We start from the raw sequence: 14,634 nt of genomic DNA, 5'->3' as shown, positions 1-14,634 counted from the left end.
CTTGATTTCTGTTTCAAGTTGCTCATATAACTCGGAAAGATCAAGCTGAATATTAAGAACATGTGGATGTTCCTCAGATTGTGGTTCTTGCATCACGATGTGCTTATTACATATAGGATCGGCATTCGATGTGATTGCGAGCACCATCTTCGCCAAGAATAGAGTTCTCTAACCATTGCAACCCCTGATTTATTTCACGAACTTCGCTTTGAACATCGTCCATTACTTTGATTAGATTTTTTAAAATTTGTGTTATGCGATCATCTGTAGCAGGATTAGTTTTCGGTGCCATGGCGATGACTAGATCTTCTTTGCTCTAATATCAACTGATGTAGACCAGAAAAATAAAAGATAAAATAAGAGGCTTGAGAAATTATACCCTCTTTGGGTCGGCAAGGGAGTCCACCCACCCCAAAGATATTTTCACAAGACCCAAAGTCTTTACTCAATTCGCCATCCCTTTTACAAAGAAGGGAGCTCTTCCCTTTCAATACAAATTAAAAGAATAATAAATAAACTAAACTCTTCTCCCTTGTCTCTTAAAAACAAGTCTAAGTCTAACATATCCTAATCAACCATACTAATCCCTATCCATATCCATCTTTTTTTTTAAGAAACTAAATTTTCAATTCTACCCCTTAAATCTCTATAACTAAAAAAAACAAGAATAACCCTAAAGAAAACTAAAAGTCCAAATAACATATTTTCTAAGTCCTAGAAAAATATAAAAATAAAAAATTATTATTTTTATTTGCATGACCAAGCCCTATTTTGGCAGAAAAAATTGCCCATGAAGGGCATTTTGGGCCTTTTTTATCCATCAATTACAGGAAAAAATTTTCATTTTGGGGATATTCTAAAACCCCAATGCAAAAAAATTCAATACTAAATCCTAAAAACACCAAAAATTGCTGTTTTTGTTAAATTTCAGAATCAAGATAAAATTGTGAAGTTTAAAGGATCATTCAAAAGCTTGCCCAATCGTATTGGAATTATCTTTAGGGAAATTTATCAAAACACGCATGAGAGATGCACCATTTAGCATTTTACACTCTTGGCACTATTCCAATACATGATCATCTATCTTTTTATGGGTGTTTTGAAATTAAATGAAACAATAAGGGTACAATGTTAAATAGTTCATCTTAGATGGGTATTTTTATAATTTCCCTTTTTTATGGTGCTAGTGAGGGTATTAGAAGACTCTTCATCCAAAAAAAATGAGGGTATTAGAAGACCTGGGTTGATTTGTTGATTTGAAGAATCGAAGATCTCCTCTTTCTTTTTTTTGTATTTCATCTTATCTTTTATATGCAGCATTTTGTATGGGTCTTGGTGACTAGGGGTCTGTGTGTAATTGTGTATGATGATTGTATGTCACCATGGAGTACGGAGACTTGGAGACTAATGCCCTATAAACTTGTTTAGGTTTTTCACTTAGTTTTCAATGATTTGAAGTTTTGGACATGTTTCAACATTTATGCATGTGTATTAGCATAACATATACTGCAAAAAAATACAAAATTGCTATATGCGCATTTGGACAACACATATATGAATGTTTCTGAAATTTGTCACCTCAGGTTGCCTGAAGTTTTTGGTGCCCTAGGCCAAGGTGGCCGCCTAGTGTTTCCCTTTTTTTCTTTAACCTTGATTTCGATATTAGAACTATCATTTACTTCATTAGGGCTCTATCAAGAAAAAAAGAATATAGAAAGGTAAAGCTAAGCTGTAATTTTGGTCTTTATATCTTTGAAGCACCTAGGGCCTTATTAAATTATCAGTGAAACACACCCAACATCTCATTGTCCATCATTCGTGAATTAACTGGCTATTCTGAAGATATTATCTTAAACACTCCAAGATATTCTAGTAGTAAAAAGGGAAAAGATGCATCATATGATAATTGCGTGAATCATTCATGACTCTATTTAAGAAGTCTGCAAGCCCAATTTGGACCCATCCAAGTCACTTGGATCCGTCAATCTACTGGTTCTGGATGACCCCAACTTGTGTAACCGAGTCTTGAGTGAGTCTGCCTGCATCTCTAAAGAAAACTATGATTCTGGACCAAATCTTGACTGGTTAGACTTGGGACTTGGTGGCTAACTTGGACCCTCCCCCTTTCCAGTTGAATGCCCCGATTCTGTGTTTTAAACACTGATACCAGGCGGTCTTTAGTTGTTTGTGTCGACACTTGAATAACTTTTGGGTTTGTCATTATAAATAGTTCAGCTTTTGCATGATAGAGTGATATCTTCTTGGATGCTGATCTGGGTTTCATTTCTTTTTGGTGGATATCAGCCGAATCTGGAATGAAACTTGGCTATCAAGTTTCTTCTACAAACCTTGCAACTACGAGCTTTTTGTCAAGCAATCACTTAACATGGAGATGGCTGTTGTCATGGCACGGGTATGGATCTTCTGTTAGAAGTTGAAATAAGTTTTCTTCTTGTCATTTCAACTTACGAATATTACTGTTTTCCCTAGTGACCATCGTGGGAGACAACATTGGCACCTGTAACATTGGTGTTTCGTTCATATATTTTCTTTATGTGAGATACCTGGGAATATATTATGTTGAAGCGTGCCACTTTTTTTCCGCCCTGCATCGAGGGGAGATGGGAGTTGGGATTATGCACATTTATGAAAAGTCAAAATATTGAGGCATGCTTAGACACACCTGATTTCTTTAAGGAAGCTTGGGTGTGCCTCACATTCATACGAGTCTTAGGTATTTAGGTTAGCACATCTGTTTCAAACGAAGAAACGTTTTTTTAATTGTTACATATGCAAGAAAATTGTACATCTATCTGGAGAATCTTCTTCTTGGCCTCTGTGTTTGTAGGTTTGGCTGTTGTACAATGTATATGAGACTGATTTTCACAAACTTCAAGTTACTTTCTGCTGTTATTCTTTGCTATTGTTGACCATTCCCTTTTTCTTTGTTACTCTTGGCCATAATTCTTTGTTATTTGTCGTTAAAAGTCTGCCGGATACTGTATGAGACTGCAGATTGTTGACCATTCCCTTTATCTTTGTTACTCTTGGCCATAATTGTTTGTTATTTGTCGTTAAAAGTCTGCCGGATACTGTATGAGACTGAAGATTGTTAGATTTAGGTTCTGTATCACTGACCAGAGTTCTTGGTTATATTGAATTCAGGTCTTTTGGTTGATTAATCACACCTATTTCTTCAGTATGGTTTGTTAAATTGTGTGTGACTTTTTCTTCTCCTATTTAATTGTTGATTTCCTGCACACTGGTATTTTAGCATTCTGTCCATTTGTTTTCTTCTGCTCCTTTGCTTTAGAGTTTAAATTGTGTGTGACTTTTTCTTCACCTATTTAGTTTTTGATTTCCTGCACACTGGTATTTTAGCATTCTGTCCATATGTTTTCTTCTGCTCCTTTGCTTTAGAGTTTAGACCTAGGTGTTTCTTCGTGTGTGCCATTTTGATGTGTGGATTAGCTATTCTTTCTATTGCTTTCCATGTCTCATATTTGGGTAAGGCAAACAGTATGCAATTTTTAGGATGTCCTAATGGCTGGAAACAATTTGGGAGAGGGAAATGAAAGTTAAAAGTTGGCTGCCGTGAATCTAGCAGAAAATAAATTGATTGATGCAAATGCATTATACGGAATGTTCCCTTTTACATTGACCCTGCCCCACTGGATGGTATACATATGAGGGCTGAATGGGTAGCAACAAAGATAGTGGAAAGGGAACATGAAATGAATTGTGGAGCATGTCAAATGCCAGTTTTGATTTGTACTTTTTTGTTTAATTGATCAGGAAGATCTATCTGGCATATTTTGATGATGCTCTAATATTCCCTAATGAATATATTTTCTTCATGGGGCTCTCTCTCTGAATGGATATCACATGTCTAAAGAGTTTGGGGAAATCAGTTAAAGGTATTGATTTGTAAATATAGATCCAATCTGCACCAATATGGTGCAGCTAGACTCCACCTTGGCCCGAGTCATTTGCTGTCTAGGGCGTAAAACCTGTGATCTTTTGACAAGTAGAGAGTAGTACTCACAAGTAATTGCCGATGAAGGCAAGACTCGAGTTCTCTCAAGTTCAAGCCGTCCTTTATCTCAAAAGTTGCAGTCATGGATGTTACTCTGCTAAGCTGAAAAAGGTACAATAAGAGGGTAAAAGACAAATGAGCTAACAGACGGTCAACACATTTTAAAACGAAAAAAAAAAGAAAGATAAATGAGCTAACAGGGAATGTGGGAGGAACCTTTTGGAAGATTATCCTAATAACTTGAATGCAAGGACATGAAAAAGGAGCATGAAAGTTTTCTCTGTATCGCTGCCGCTTCAAGATGGGCATCCTCTCTCTCTCTCTCTCTCTGTGAGTGCATGTTTTCCTCCTCCTTTCTCCTTTGGTAAGGTTCTCCCCCTCCCTCTTTACAACTGAGCCTCTCTTCCTCTTCTCTTTCCTAGTCCCCTCACCTCACCTCTAAAGGGGGGACCCTGTCAGATACTGCCCAGTTTCTTTATACCTTGTATACCTGCTTACCTCTTAGATTATGAGGACAACCGATAGAGAGCCATTAAAAGGAGCCCCAATGAGCATTTACTCCCCAACCACCACCTTTATATCTTTGCTACCACAACCCGATCTACCCCTGTGTAGCAACCATCTCATCTCCACCATTGTCCAAGGCCTCAAAACTTTATAGCCCAAATCCAGCCAAACTACTTCTCAGACAATCCTACACCCAGACCATCATATCGCCCTTTTCCCCGCAATTTACCCCAAATCTGATCCCTTAACATTCCAGTTTCAACCTCTAACCAGTACGCTTAATATTGAAGGAAGTGTTCTGGACTACAGAACTGAAATCATGCGGAACACTTGTATTATAGGTCATTTTTTGCGCCCCCTCCCCCCCCCCCTCCAAAAAAAAGAAGAGAGAGATATGACTACCAACACATTCAGAAATGGGCCGCAAAAAATGGCTTTTAGAGCTATATCTCAAAATGGCTTTTCTCTTTCCACTCTCAAGAAATGGCTTTTAGAGCTATATCTCGAAAAGATCTCCCATTTAGAGGTGGCAAACTCTCTCTCCCTCTGGGATTCCTCTTTTTGGTCGATTCCCACTCAAAAAACCTTGATCCTAGTCCAAGGTGTACCTCTCCATGCTTTCCATGCACCCACTTTTACGGCTATTAGCACATTTGCTGCAAATTCATCAAGCTGAATACCAAGCATGCTAAGTCCCTACCTCTAGGCTCTGCCATTATCCCGGTTCAGACCTCCCAAGAGTTCCCCATCCTAGTACAGATCACCCTCTCTATTAACAATCTTCTCTATCCTATATCCATCACTACTCTTAATGATGCCCACCCTTCATTTGGTTCTATGGTCCACCATGGTTGGAGCTCCTAAATGGAAAGAGTGGATCATTACCTTTCTATGATCTCTGGATCACGGTCCTACTCCTACCCAAGCACCAGGGACCACAGAAGGTTAAGGGATGCACATCCTAAGCCTCTGTGGAAACCACTAGTGCTCCTAAACCAAACCCCAGATCCAGCCCTTGTCCAAACCAAATCAGGTGCCAGACGAGTCGGATGGCCAACCCATCAGATCCCGAGCCTCCTCAGTTCCCAACCCTTCAAATCCCGAGCCTCTCCAGATCTGAAACCTTGTGTCTCCCAACCAAACTTAACCTGAAACCCACTAATCCAGACTTTCTCCCACCTCGTGTGACAAACATACCCAACCTACCCATTGATGCTTCGATCCACCATTCAACCACTTAACCTTCAGTGATGTAACCTCAAGTCTTGTGCTCTAATACATGACCACCGCCTTCCTCTCCCACTGAAAACTTCCCACCACTTTACCCCATTGAAAATATATCCTATCACATCATTCCAATTAATGACCACTACCATTATCTGAGCCTCCCCCTTTCTGAAAATCGTCCATCATCACCCATACAGACGACCTACCCTGATCACATGCCACCCTCCAACCATGATGCATTTAAGGAGGCCTTTATGTCCCTCGACAATGACGCGCTTCGGGCTACTGCCACCCATCCCTAGATCCTATCATGTCAGCCCCCATTCCCCCCACCCATCACCCTTTCTCCAACATCCTCCCCAACCACAATCCTTGAGTCACCCCCACAGTCCCAATCCAACTTAACGTTATGCCTGACCCCTATACTTCATCCCTATCTTGGACCCTTGTGTCTTGTCCTTTCATCTTCCAGTCACATCATATCCTTCCCTCCACACATCCAACCAGCAATCATTCCCCCGCCGAAATACAACCCCTATAGCAAAGAAAACAACCACCAACCCCATTACCAATGCCCTTCCTCCCCACCTTTCTACCGCCGCCCTTGCCCACAATCTTGCTACCCCCAGCTACCACCTTCCTCTGCAAACCCAAACCTTAGAAGACTCACCTGCAGATTCCTATCATCATTGTTTTAAAAAGCGGACTGCCCAGCGCTTGGGCGGCCGCCAAGGCAGTCCAAAAGGCCTCGGGCATGCGCCAAATTAGACGGATATCTCTAGGCTCTCGTCTAGGGGCTGAAATGCCCCTCATTGAGGGTATTTTTGAGTCTTTTTTTAATACTAAAGGTGCAAAATTGTGGGTTTTAGGTTCATTTAAAACTTAAAGCCCATTAGAGAGAAACAAATTCTACTGGGCCACCCAGGTTCTGTGCGCCCGTCTAGGCGTTGGGCAGCCTGGACCCCCCGACCGCCTAGGTGCCCCCCTGCACTTTTTGAAACACTGCCTATCATGAACCCCAACAACTTACCCCACCCCCAACCACACCCTTCCAAGCCCCTTTCTATCCCCCCAGAGCCACACTACCACTAGTACCTCTAAACCATACCAACTTTGTTTTCTCTGAAATAGCTTTCCTTCCAACTGCTGAACCAAACTTCTTCTCCATTCCTCTGCATCTAGTTCCCACTTGAAGTCTCTACTGCAATTTCCAACTTTTACATTTTAGGTGGTTTTCTTCCCCCTAGGATCACCTCCACGATGATCCTCTTTGCACCACCACTGCATCCACGAACAACCCTATTCCATAAGCCAGATCCCACCACACTACCATGGACACCATTGCACCCATCTGCTAAACTTCCCAAGAACCTCAGCGCCCACCTTGTTATTTCTTCAAATGTTGTTGCTGGTCCTGGGACCAAGATAAAACTGATTCATCTCCCCCCCCCCCTTGGGGAGCCCCCCAAAAAGGAAAAAAAAGAATAAAAGCCTCTGAAAAAGAAAATGTATATTCAGATGGCGAGAGAGAGAGAGAGCACTGGCATACCCCCCCAAACTGCCACCTCCACTACCGCTGTTACCTACTTGGTGCTGTGGTGTCACTGGCCGCAGTGCTGATGGTGAGTGGTGGCATGTTGGTGGTCGTGGAGGGGCCAGAGATGGTAGTTTTCTCTCTTTCATACTCTTCTAATAGGTGGATGTGGTAAGGGTTCGCTCACTTTTTGGTGGTAGTATAGGACCATCCAAATAAAGCTTTATTAACTTATTGCTCGCAACTCTGAATTTCGCACAGAGTTTAGTTTGTGTGCCCATCAGGTGGTCCAATGATTTATCTACTTGGAACTTTTTTAGTGTATTTCTTTTGCAGTGGCAAGGACTTGGTAACGCACTGAAGGTTTTCTGTATTCGTCAAGCAAAATGGTTCTCTTTGAATGTCAAAGAAGGACGTCCATCTTTTATTAATTATGAAACTTATTCCAAGAAATTTATGGTTTCCAATCGCTGAAATTTGCTTCTGATGATATATGATAGCTGTAGTTCTGATTCATTGGTGCATGTTGGCCTTGTGGGAAAGTTTGTGTATTCAAAATTTTGTGTTCTTATTAACTCTAGTAGGTAAAAAAAAAGGATGTAAACATACATGTCCTGAAAGAAATATCAATTATGAACAGTCGTAATACAGACTATGTCCTTAACATAGACAAAATGATAGCAATTCACATAGTTCCAACATGTTTTTCTCAGCAGGCCTTTGTTGAAGCTTTCAATTTTCATGCACGATGTTTTACTTGATATTAGGCTGGAGCACTTTGAGGTTGAAGTCTTAAGGTGTTTTAGTGAGTCCTAAAAGGGCATCCATTTGACATTAGTTCGTCATATTGCTTTCTCCTTGTGGTGACTACTATTTCTTCAAATGAAGATTGTAGTATTGCTAGTTACTGGGATTCCACTAACTTCAGAGCTAGTTGTTAGATGCTATTATGGTAATTCAGAGTTTCTTTCATTGCCATTTGTTTTGACCATGATTTTGTTGATCCCTTAATTGTTTGTTGATAAATTGACTAATACAGAAAAGAATTTCTATCCATGGTGTTGAGTTAGAACTCAAGAAATTCTGATTTTTGGACACTTGCGTGCAAAAGCTTCAGGGGTGAAGTACTTCGCTGGTCTTAATTCTGATTTTCTATAGACTTGGCAACAATATAAAATGAAATAGATACTACTGAGACTTGCATTTTTTTTTGTGGATATAATCTTTCATGATAATATGTAGATAAATTTATGCCTATATCCCTTACAATTAAAGTTATTAAAAAAAATCCCCCAAGTTTTTGTTTTTTATCTGTGTACCCCTCCTTTTTTCTTTTTTTCTTTCTTTTTTAATTCCCAAATTGCCAAGTCACTTATGACTTTGAATCAAGATCCGAAGTCATGTATATGAGAGATGACTTCAAATCTCTTAAAAATTCAAAATGTTGGCAAAATGGAAAAAAAATCAAATTGAGGCAAAAAAGGTATCTGGGCGCCTGACTTTGGATATTCAAGATTTGAAGTCATAAAATCACTTTGTGACTTTGGATCTTGAAGATCTAAAAGTGGTGGCAAATTGGGAACTAAAAAAAGAAAAGAGGGAAAAAAGTTGTACGCTCGTGAAGGACAGTATTTTGGGGGGGGGGGGGTGGGGTTGGCGAGTTGGATTTTTCAATAATGGAAAATGTGGTGCATATATGCGAAGATTTCTCTCTATATATATGTACTCTCTCTCTATATATACACACACACATACACCCATCTACCTACCATTGGATGATGTGAAATCAAATAGATTGAAGTGTGCGACTATATTTGAGAAATTATATTTTGGACTTTGTGCCCAATCAATGATGCATCCCCAACCTCCGAATTTCACATCTAATGGTCAATATTGCTTGTGACCTCCTTATATCAAAAGCAAATGATCCTATTATGTACTTCTGTCTGTGTGTGTTGTGTGCGAGCACGCATGTGTATGTACGTACGCACTCATACGGAAGTACTTTGTGTGTGTGTGTTATTTGGAGATATTTGATTTGTGTTGGATTGTGGTGTACTTTTCCCTTAGGTACTGTTGATACTTTACCTGTTTTAGACCATGGGACCTTATAATCCTATCCATAGTTTTACCAAAAAGACACCTCTTTATTTGTCTGTGATTTCTCAATTTGTTAGAGTTGATTCAATTTTGGTATTGTACTCTTTGATTATCCGATTTTCATTCTACTTATTTTTCTAATCTTTTTCTGTCAAAATTGACAATGTACAGGATGCTGGAATGGACTGGATCATTCATCTTGATACGGATGAGCTTATTCACCCAGCAGGTGCCAAGGAGTATTCTTTGAGGCAATTGCTATTGGATGTGCCTGACAATGTCGACATGGTCATTTTTCCAAATTATGTGAGTGGAATGGCTTATGCTCATATCTATGCATCTAATATCTATGCATGTTTATTTAGTGAATCTAACGGTGCTGCTCTTGTATAGGAGAGTGCTATTGAGCGAGAAGATATAAAAGAGCCTTTTAGTGAGGTCAGGATCTCATCCTTTCAGTCATCTTTTACATTTTACATTTTACATTTTACATTACATGTACAATGATAGAATGTCTTGAATGGCTCCCTTGTGTGGTTCTGTAACTTGAAAGAAACATGATTAGATTTATGTGTAACTTCATCAGTGGTACTATCATTAAATAGTGACTCTGACTTCCTTTTGACCACTCTTGAACTAAGTTTCATATTCCCCTAAAGCATGTCCTCTTTTGTTGTGTAACCAAGGTCTAAATTTAAGTTTGAAAACTCTGTGACTTGGATCTTGTGACTCTTGTCCAAGGCCTCTAATAAATATGACAAACTTCAAAAAATTGAATAATGGGGTGAGTACCGGGGTTCAACATGGAGGAATGCCTGTGGCACCTCTCTTCCCGATACCCTTTAAGTGGGAAAATGGGCTTTTCAGTTTCCAGTAGACTGATGTCCCTGAAAAGATGTGAGACTTGCTTGGTATTTATAGATTGTGGACTAAAACTGGGCAGACTTGTCAAGTCCCTGAGGCTATGATCACTGTTCGTATACACTGCATTGCATATAAAGAAATTTGATGCTATATACTTACTGGTTTTCTGGGCTTATTATTGTTTTGTGTTCCTCACTACAGTTGAGGTGGCTTGCAGACTTCATTAAGGGTTTCTTTAAGATTTTCTTTTGTTTAATTAGTTGATATATGTGAATGTGGTTTTCTGTGAGATACGTGTAGAGAGTTTTTTGAATCAAAATGTCTAAATGTGTCCACATTTTGCATAATTAACATATTTAATGCAAATATTAGATCATTGTTTCATCTTAATACCCTTCCTAATCAAATTTTATTTGTACGTCTGTTAGTGTTCTGTTTCTGAGTTTAAATAAATGCATTACTGACCTCGTTGTTTTGTTTCGGCATTGATCGGAATATCTGTCTCATCCAATTTTGTTCTTACTGATTTAATATCTGGGTTCACCGTTTGTGTTCTTTCACTTCAGGTGTCTATGTTCAAGAAGAACTATGACCATCTTACAAAGGAAACATATTTTGGAATGTACAAGGAAGCTACGCGAGGGAATCCAAATTACTTTTTAACATATGGCAATGGAAAGTCGGCAGCTAGAGTTCAAGATCACCTCCGCCCAAATGGTGCTCATAGATGGCACAATTATATGAAAACACCTAAGTATATTTTCTATGAACCGAAGTTCAACATTATATGCAGATAGATTGTGTTTTAGCATGATACACTGTTACTCTGTGTTTATTGCCATTCTCCAATATTATGATTGAGATTGTGTGCATTGTTTGGAAAATAGATTTCTCACTACCAAGTTTGGTTGTGTGCTAGTGAGTTAAAACTGGATGAAGCTGCAGTTTTACACTACACTTACACCAAATTTTCGGATCTGACTTCAAGACGGGATCGATGTGGCTGCAAGCCTACAAAGGAAGATGTTAAGAGATGCTTCATGTTAGACTTTGATCGAGCCGTGAGTCTTTGGCACTTATATTTTTTATCATTACCTTTTCCCTGTGAAGTAAGAACTTGAATAGATTATGTTTTCTGTTTTTATTCAACATGGAATTAACAAGGAAAAATTGGAAAAATCATTTCAACTATCCTGTTGTAGAGGTTGCCATTAAACTTTTTATCAATCCACTACAGATACAAATCCTTAATGTTATTATGATATTTCGCGGGAGTATGTCTTACTAAGATTGTCTTATTGGGGAAATCATTCGTCTCAGTATATGGCTGGAACCAATTAATATAATTCTTGTCGTTGTTCAATGGACATAAATTCCTTGTCTTTATTTTTGTTTTTTTCGATTGTTTAATTCCTTAATTGTTGAAGGGACGCTACAATCTCTGGAAAATTGTTCCGCCATGCTACATCTTAAAAAAGTTTTATGGAAGTATTCAGAGATACTGAACATCGTAATATAAGCTGTTGTTTTAAGACCTGGACAACAGACTTGTATGTGAATGCCAGACACAAGGAAATTCTTCTTAAATTATCTTCTATGAATTTATACATGCACATATTCCGTCTACTCTGCATGCATGCACACGTACAACACATGCATACATGATTATATAACTGCAACTGGATACATGTCCAAATATATATGTTTACATATGCATATACATATGTATGCATCTAGGAGTGTTTGGGTGGGTGAGGTATTTGGTATTGTGTATCCATTTGTGCATGGCTGTAATTTCGTTACTTTATAAGCAACACTCATGTCACTCTTTTCCTAGACTAGGTTTTATATATATATATATATAGGAATCGATGAGATTAGCTCACTAGCTCATATGAACATATGAGCTCAATAGCCCAGATTGAATCTGGGCCAATCTGACGATCACGGATCTCCGGTAGTGCTTGAATTTTTTTTTTTTATCTGCAGATCCAAATTATTTGAAATTTTAGGTGTGTGTTCCTCTCATCAAGGCGCACCTAATTAAAATATTAAAAAACAGTATTCGTGAAAAACAAAATGACCAAAATACCCCCCAAAACTTTTCGGTGGTATTTTGGTCAATTTATTTCATGTAAAATATTTTTTTGATATTTTTCGAAGATTCATCTATTTTTTATGAACACACGCATAAAATTTCAAGCGATTTGGATTTGTAGAAAAAAAACTAAAATTCAAACACTACCGGACATCCGTGATCGTCATATCGGCCCAGATTCAATCTGGGACGTTGGGATCATATGTTCATATGAGTTAGTGGGCTAATCCCATATTTTCCCTATATATATATATATATATATATATATATATGGGTGCGGTTTGTATAGAGCCTACTTTCAAATAGTGTCAAGAAATGTAGTTTCAATGCTGAAAATATTTGTGATTGCCTTAAAATATATTTTCATCTTTATTTATAAAGTTTAAAGCTTCAAAAATAGTGTAGATCGATAGATCTATGAAAATTGACGGGTCCAAAAATGCATTACAAAATACACATTTTCCAAAACTTGAAATCCATTTTTTTCTCATGTCCATGCATCTTGATGTCGAGATGATCAATTTGAGGATATTTGGGCATTAAAACAACATCTTCTAGTCAAACTTTTGAGATAGGCTCAAATTTGATTGTTTAGAGCCTCGGCTCTATATAAACTTTTACCTATATATATATATATATATATATATATATATATATATATATATATATATATATGTTTAAACCAAAGGGACACATCAATGAATCATTTCCATGGACTTGGGATTGCTACTTCATATGAACATTGAGCACTGAGTGATTTCAGATTACTACTACATTTATTTCATTGGATGAAGTCATTGTAACATGTTGAGGTTGGTTGGTGTTATCTTTCCCCTTCCCATGCTATGCGGAATTTATCGTTTTTGATAATATGCTACACGGAATGTATGGTTGCTCTTTTTGCTTCAATACTTCTCTTGGTGCATCTCTTTTAGGGCAAACTTAACATTTAAGATTCTCATGCAATTGCTTCTCATTTATGATTACATAGATGTGCTTAATGGAAGCAATCATTGCAAATGGCAGGTAGTTTTTTCCAAAAAATATTTTCCAATTAAGTGGTTACTTTTCCTGTGGTTTGAGCAGGCTTTTATAATTGCTTCTACTGCAACTGAAGAGGAAATGCTTCGCTGGTAATACTCTCCGCTATGGATGCTATCATCTGTTCTGAATTGTTCTTTTCCAAAGTCCTGCTACATTGTTTAGTAAAAATGGAACCATTTGAGTTTATTCCAACAAAAGAGAAATGCACTGTAACTTATGTCAACACAGCATTCAGTACTCCATTCAGCCCCGTGAAGTATTATTTCACTTCCATGAAACTTTTCATCCAGTTGCCCATTTTCATCATCTGTAGGTATCGGGAACATATTGTATGGACAGACAAAACATTAAACATGAAGCTCCTCAGGAAAGGCATTTTGACACGTGTATATGCTCCAATGGTGAGTCCAACCTTTCTTTTTTTGCTGCAGAACAGTTTGCAGGGTTTGTAAAATGCATTTTGCTATACAACCAATTATTACCGCTTCTTTATAGGTTATCGTCCAAGGCTTGGGGGACTCCGGTGTTTTCACCAATGCCATTGCATCTTCTCATTCATATTCCAAGGGACAGTTTCTATCTTCAATTGGGCACCCAAGGAGCAGTGGCTCTTCCGAGACTCCTAAAAGCACTGCATCTGGAACCCTAATTTCCGAACTTCACAACCAGGAATCAAAGGCAGCAGCATCACGAAAGCTTTTATTCAAGCTCCCCAACGTTACTTCCATTGCGGCAATGCCACCCATGTCTCCTCCAGCCCTGGATGATGATGATCATCTACCCATGATAATGTAGGAAAAGAAACCCCTCAACAAGATTGCATCTTCTGATTTGAATCATCTGAATGAAGAAAACATGGTGGTTTCCATGGCATTGAAGCTCATTTCAGCATGTGAAGAAGGATCGGGAGAGGTTGCAGTCTACTTGTAGAGTTTGTGGATCCTTAGGGTTCGTGTTCCCGATCATTACCCAAGCGCTGTGTAAAATTTTCTTTTGTGATTTTTTTTTTTGTTTCTTTTTTTTTTTAACGGTAGTGATGCTCTGCAGCCTGCTGAACCACGATGCGTGCTTTTATGGCTGGGGGGAGCCACATGTAAATCTTGATTAAATTGGGGAATGGAGGAGGATTCTACCTCGTTCCCGAGCGTTTAGCCATGGCTATTCCTGGTTTTTCTCACCATGATTATTAGTTTTATTAATGATGCACTCCCTCCCCTTCTTTTA

General features: G+C 38.5%; 1 protein-coding gene across 5 annotated transcripts in view; it reads left to right on the top strand.

Moving 5' to 3' along the window:
• Window positions 1–14,634, top strand: part of LOC18428209 (glycosyltransferase-like At2g41451) — a 30,893-nt gene extending 16,259 nt beyond the window's left edge. For all 5 annotated transcript variants that reach the window (XM_020663609.2, XM_011622870.3, XM_020663607.2 and 2 more), the window contains 8 exons: window positions 2,305–2,413; window positions 9,576–9,710; window positions 9,798–9,842; window positions 10,835–11,022; window positions 11,188–11,329; window positions 13,453–13,499; window positions 13,724–13,811; window positions 13,906–14,634. In XM_020663609.2, the coding sequence (XP_020519268.1) occupies window positions 2,305–2,413; window positions 9,576–9,710; window positions 9,798–9,842; window positions 10,835–11,022; window positions 11,188–11,329; window positions 13,453–13,499; window positions 13,724–13,811; window positions 13,906–14,205 (1,054 nt within the window). In that variant the 3' untranslated portion in view covers window positions 14,206–14,634. The remainder of the gene's footprint in view (window positions 1–2,304; window positions 2,414–9,575; window positions 9,711–9,797; window positions 9,843–10,834; window positions 11,023–11,187; window positions 11,330–13,452; window positions 13,500–13,723; window positions 13,812–13,905) is intronic.

Source organism: Amborella trichopoda, chromosome 13 (assembly GCF_054954075.1).
Source record: "Amborella trichopoda isolate Santa Cruz 75 chromosome 13, AtrichopodaSantaCruz75HAP2 v2.0, whole genome shotgun sequence".
Classification (NCBI taxonomy): Eukaryota; Viridiplantae; Streptophyta; class Magnoliopsida; order Amborellales; family Amborellaceae; genus Amborella; species Amborella trichopoda.
The sequence above is the reverse complement of the archived record's forward strand: the minus strand, read 5'-3'. Positions and strand labels throughout refer to the sequence as shown.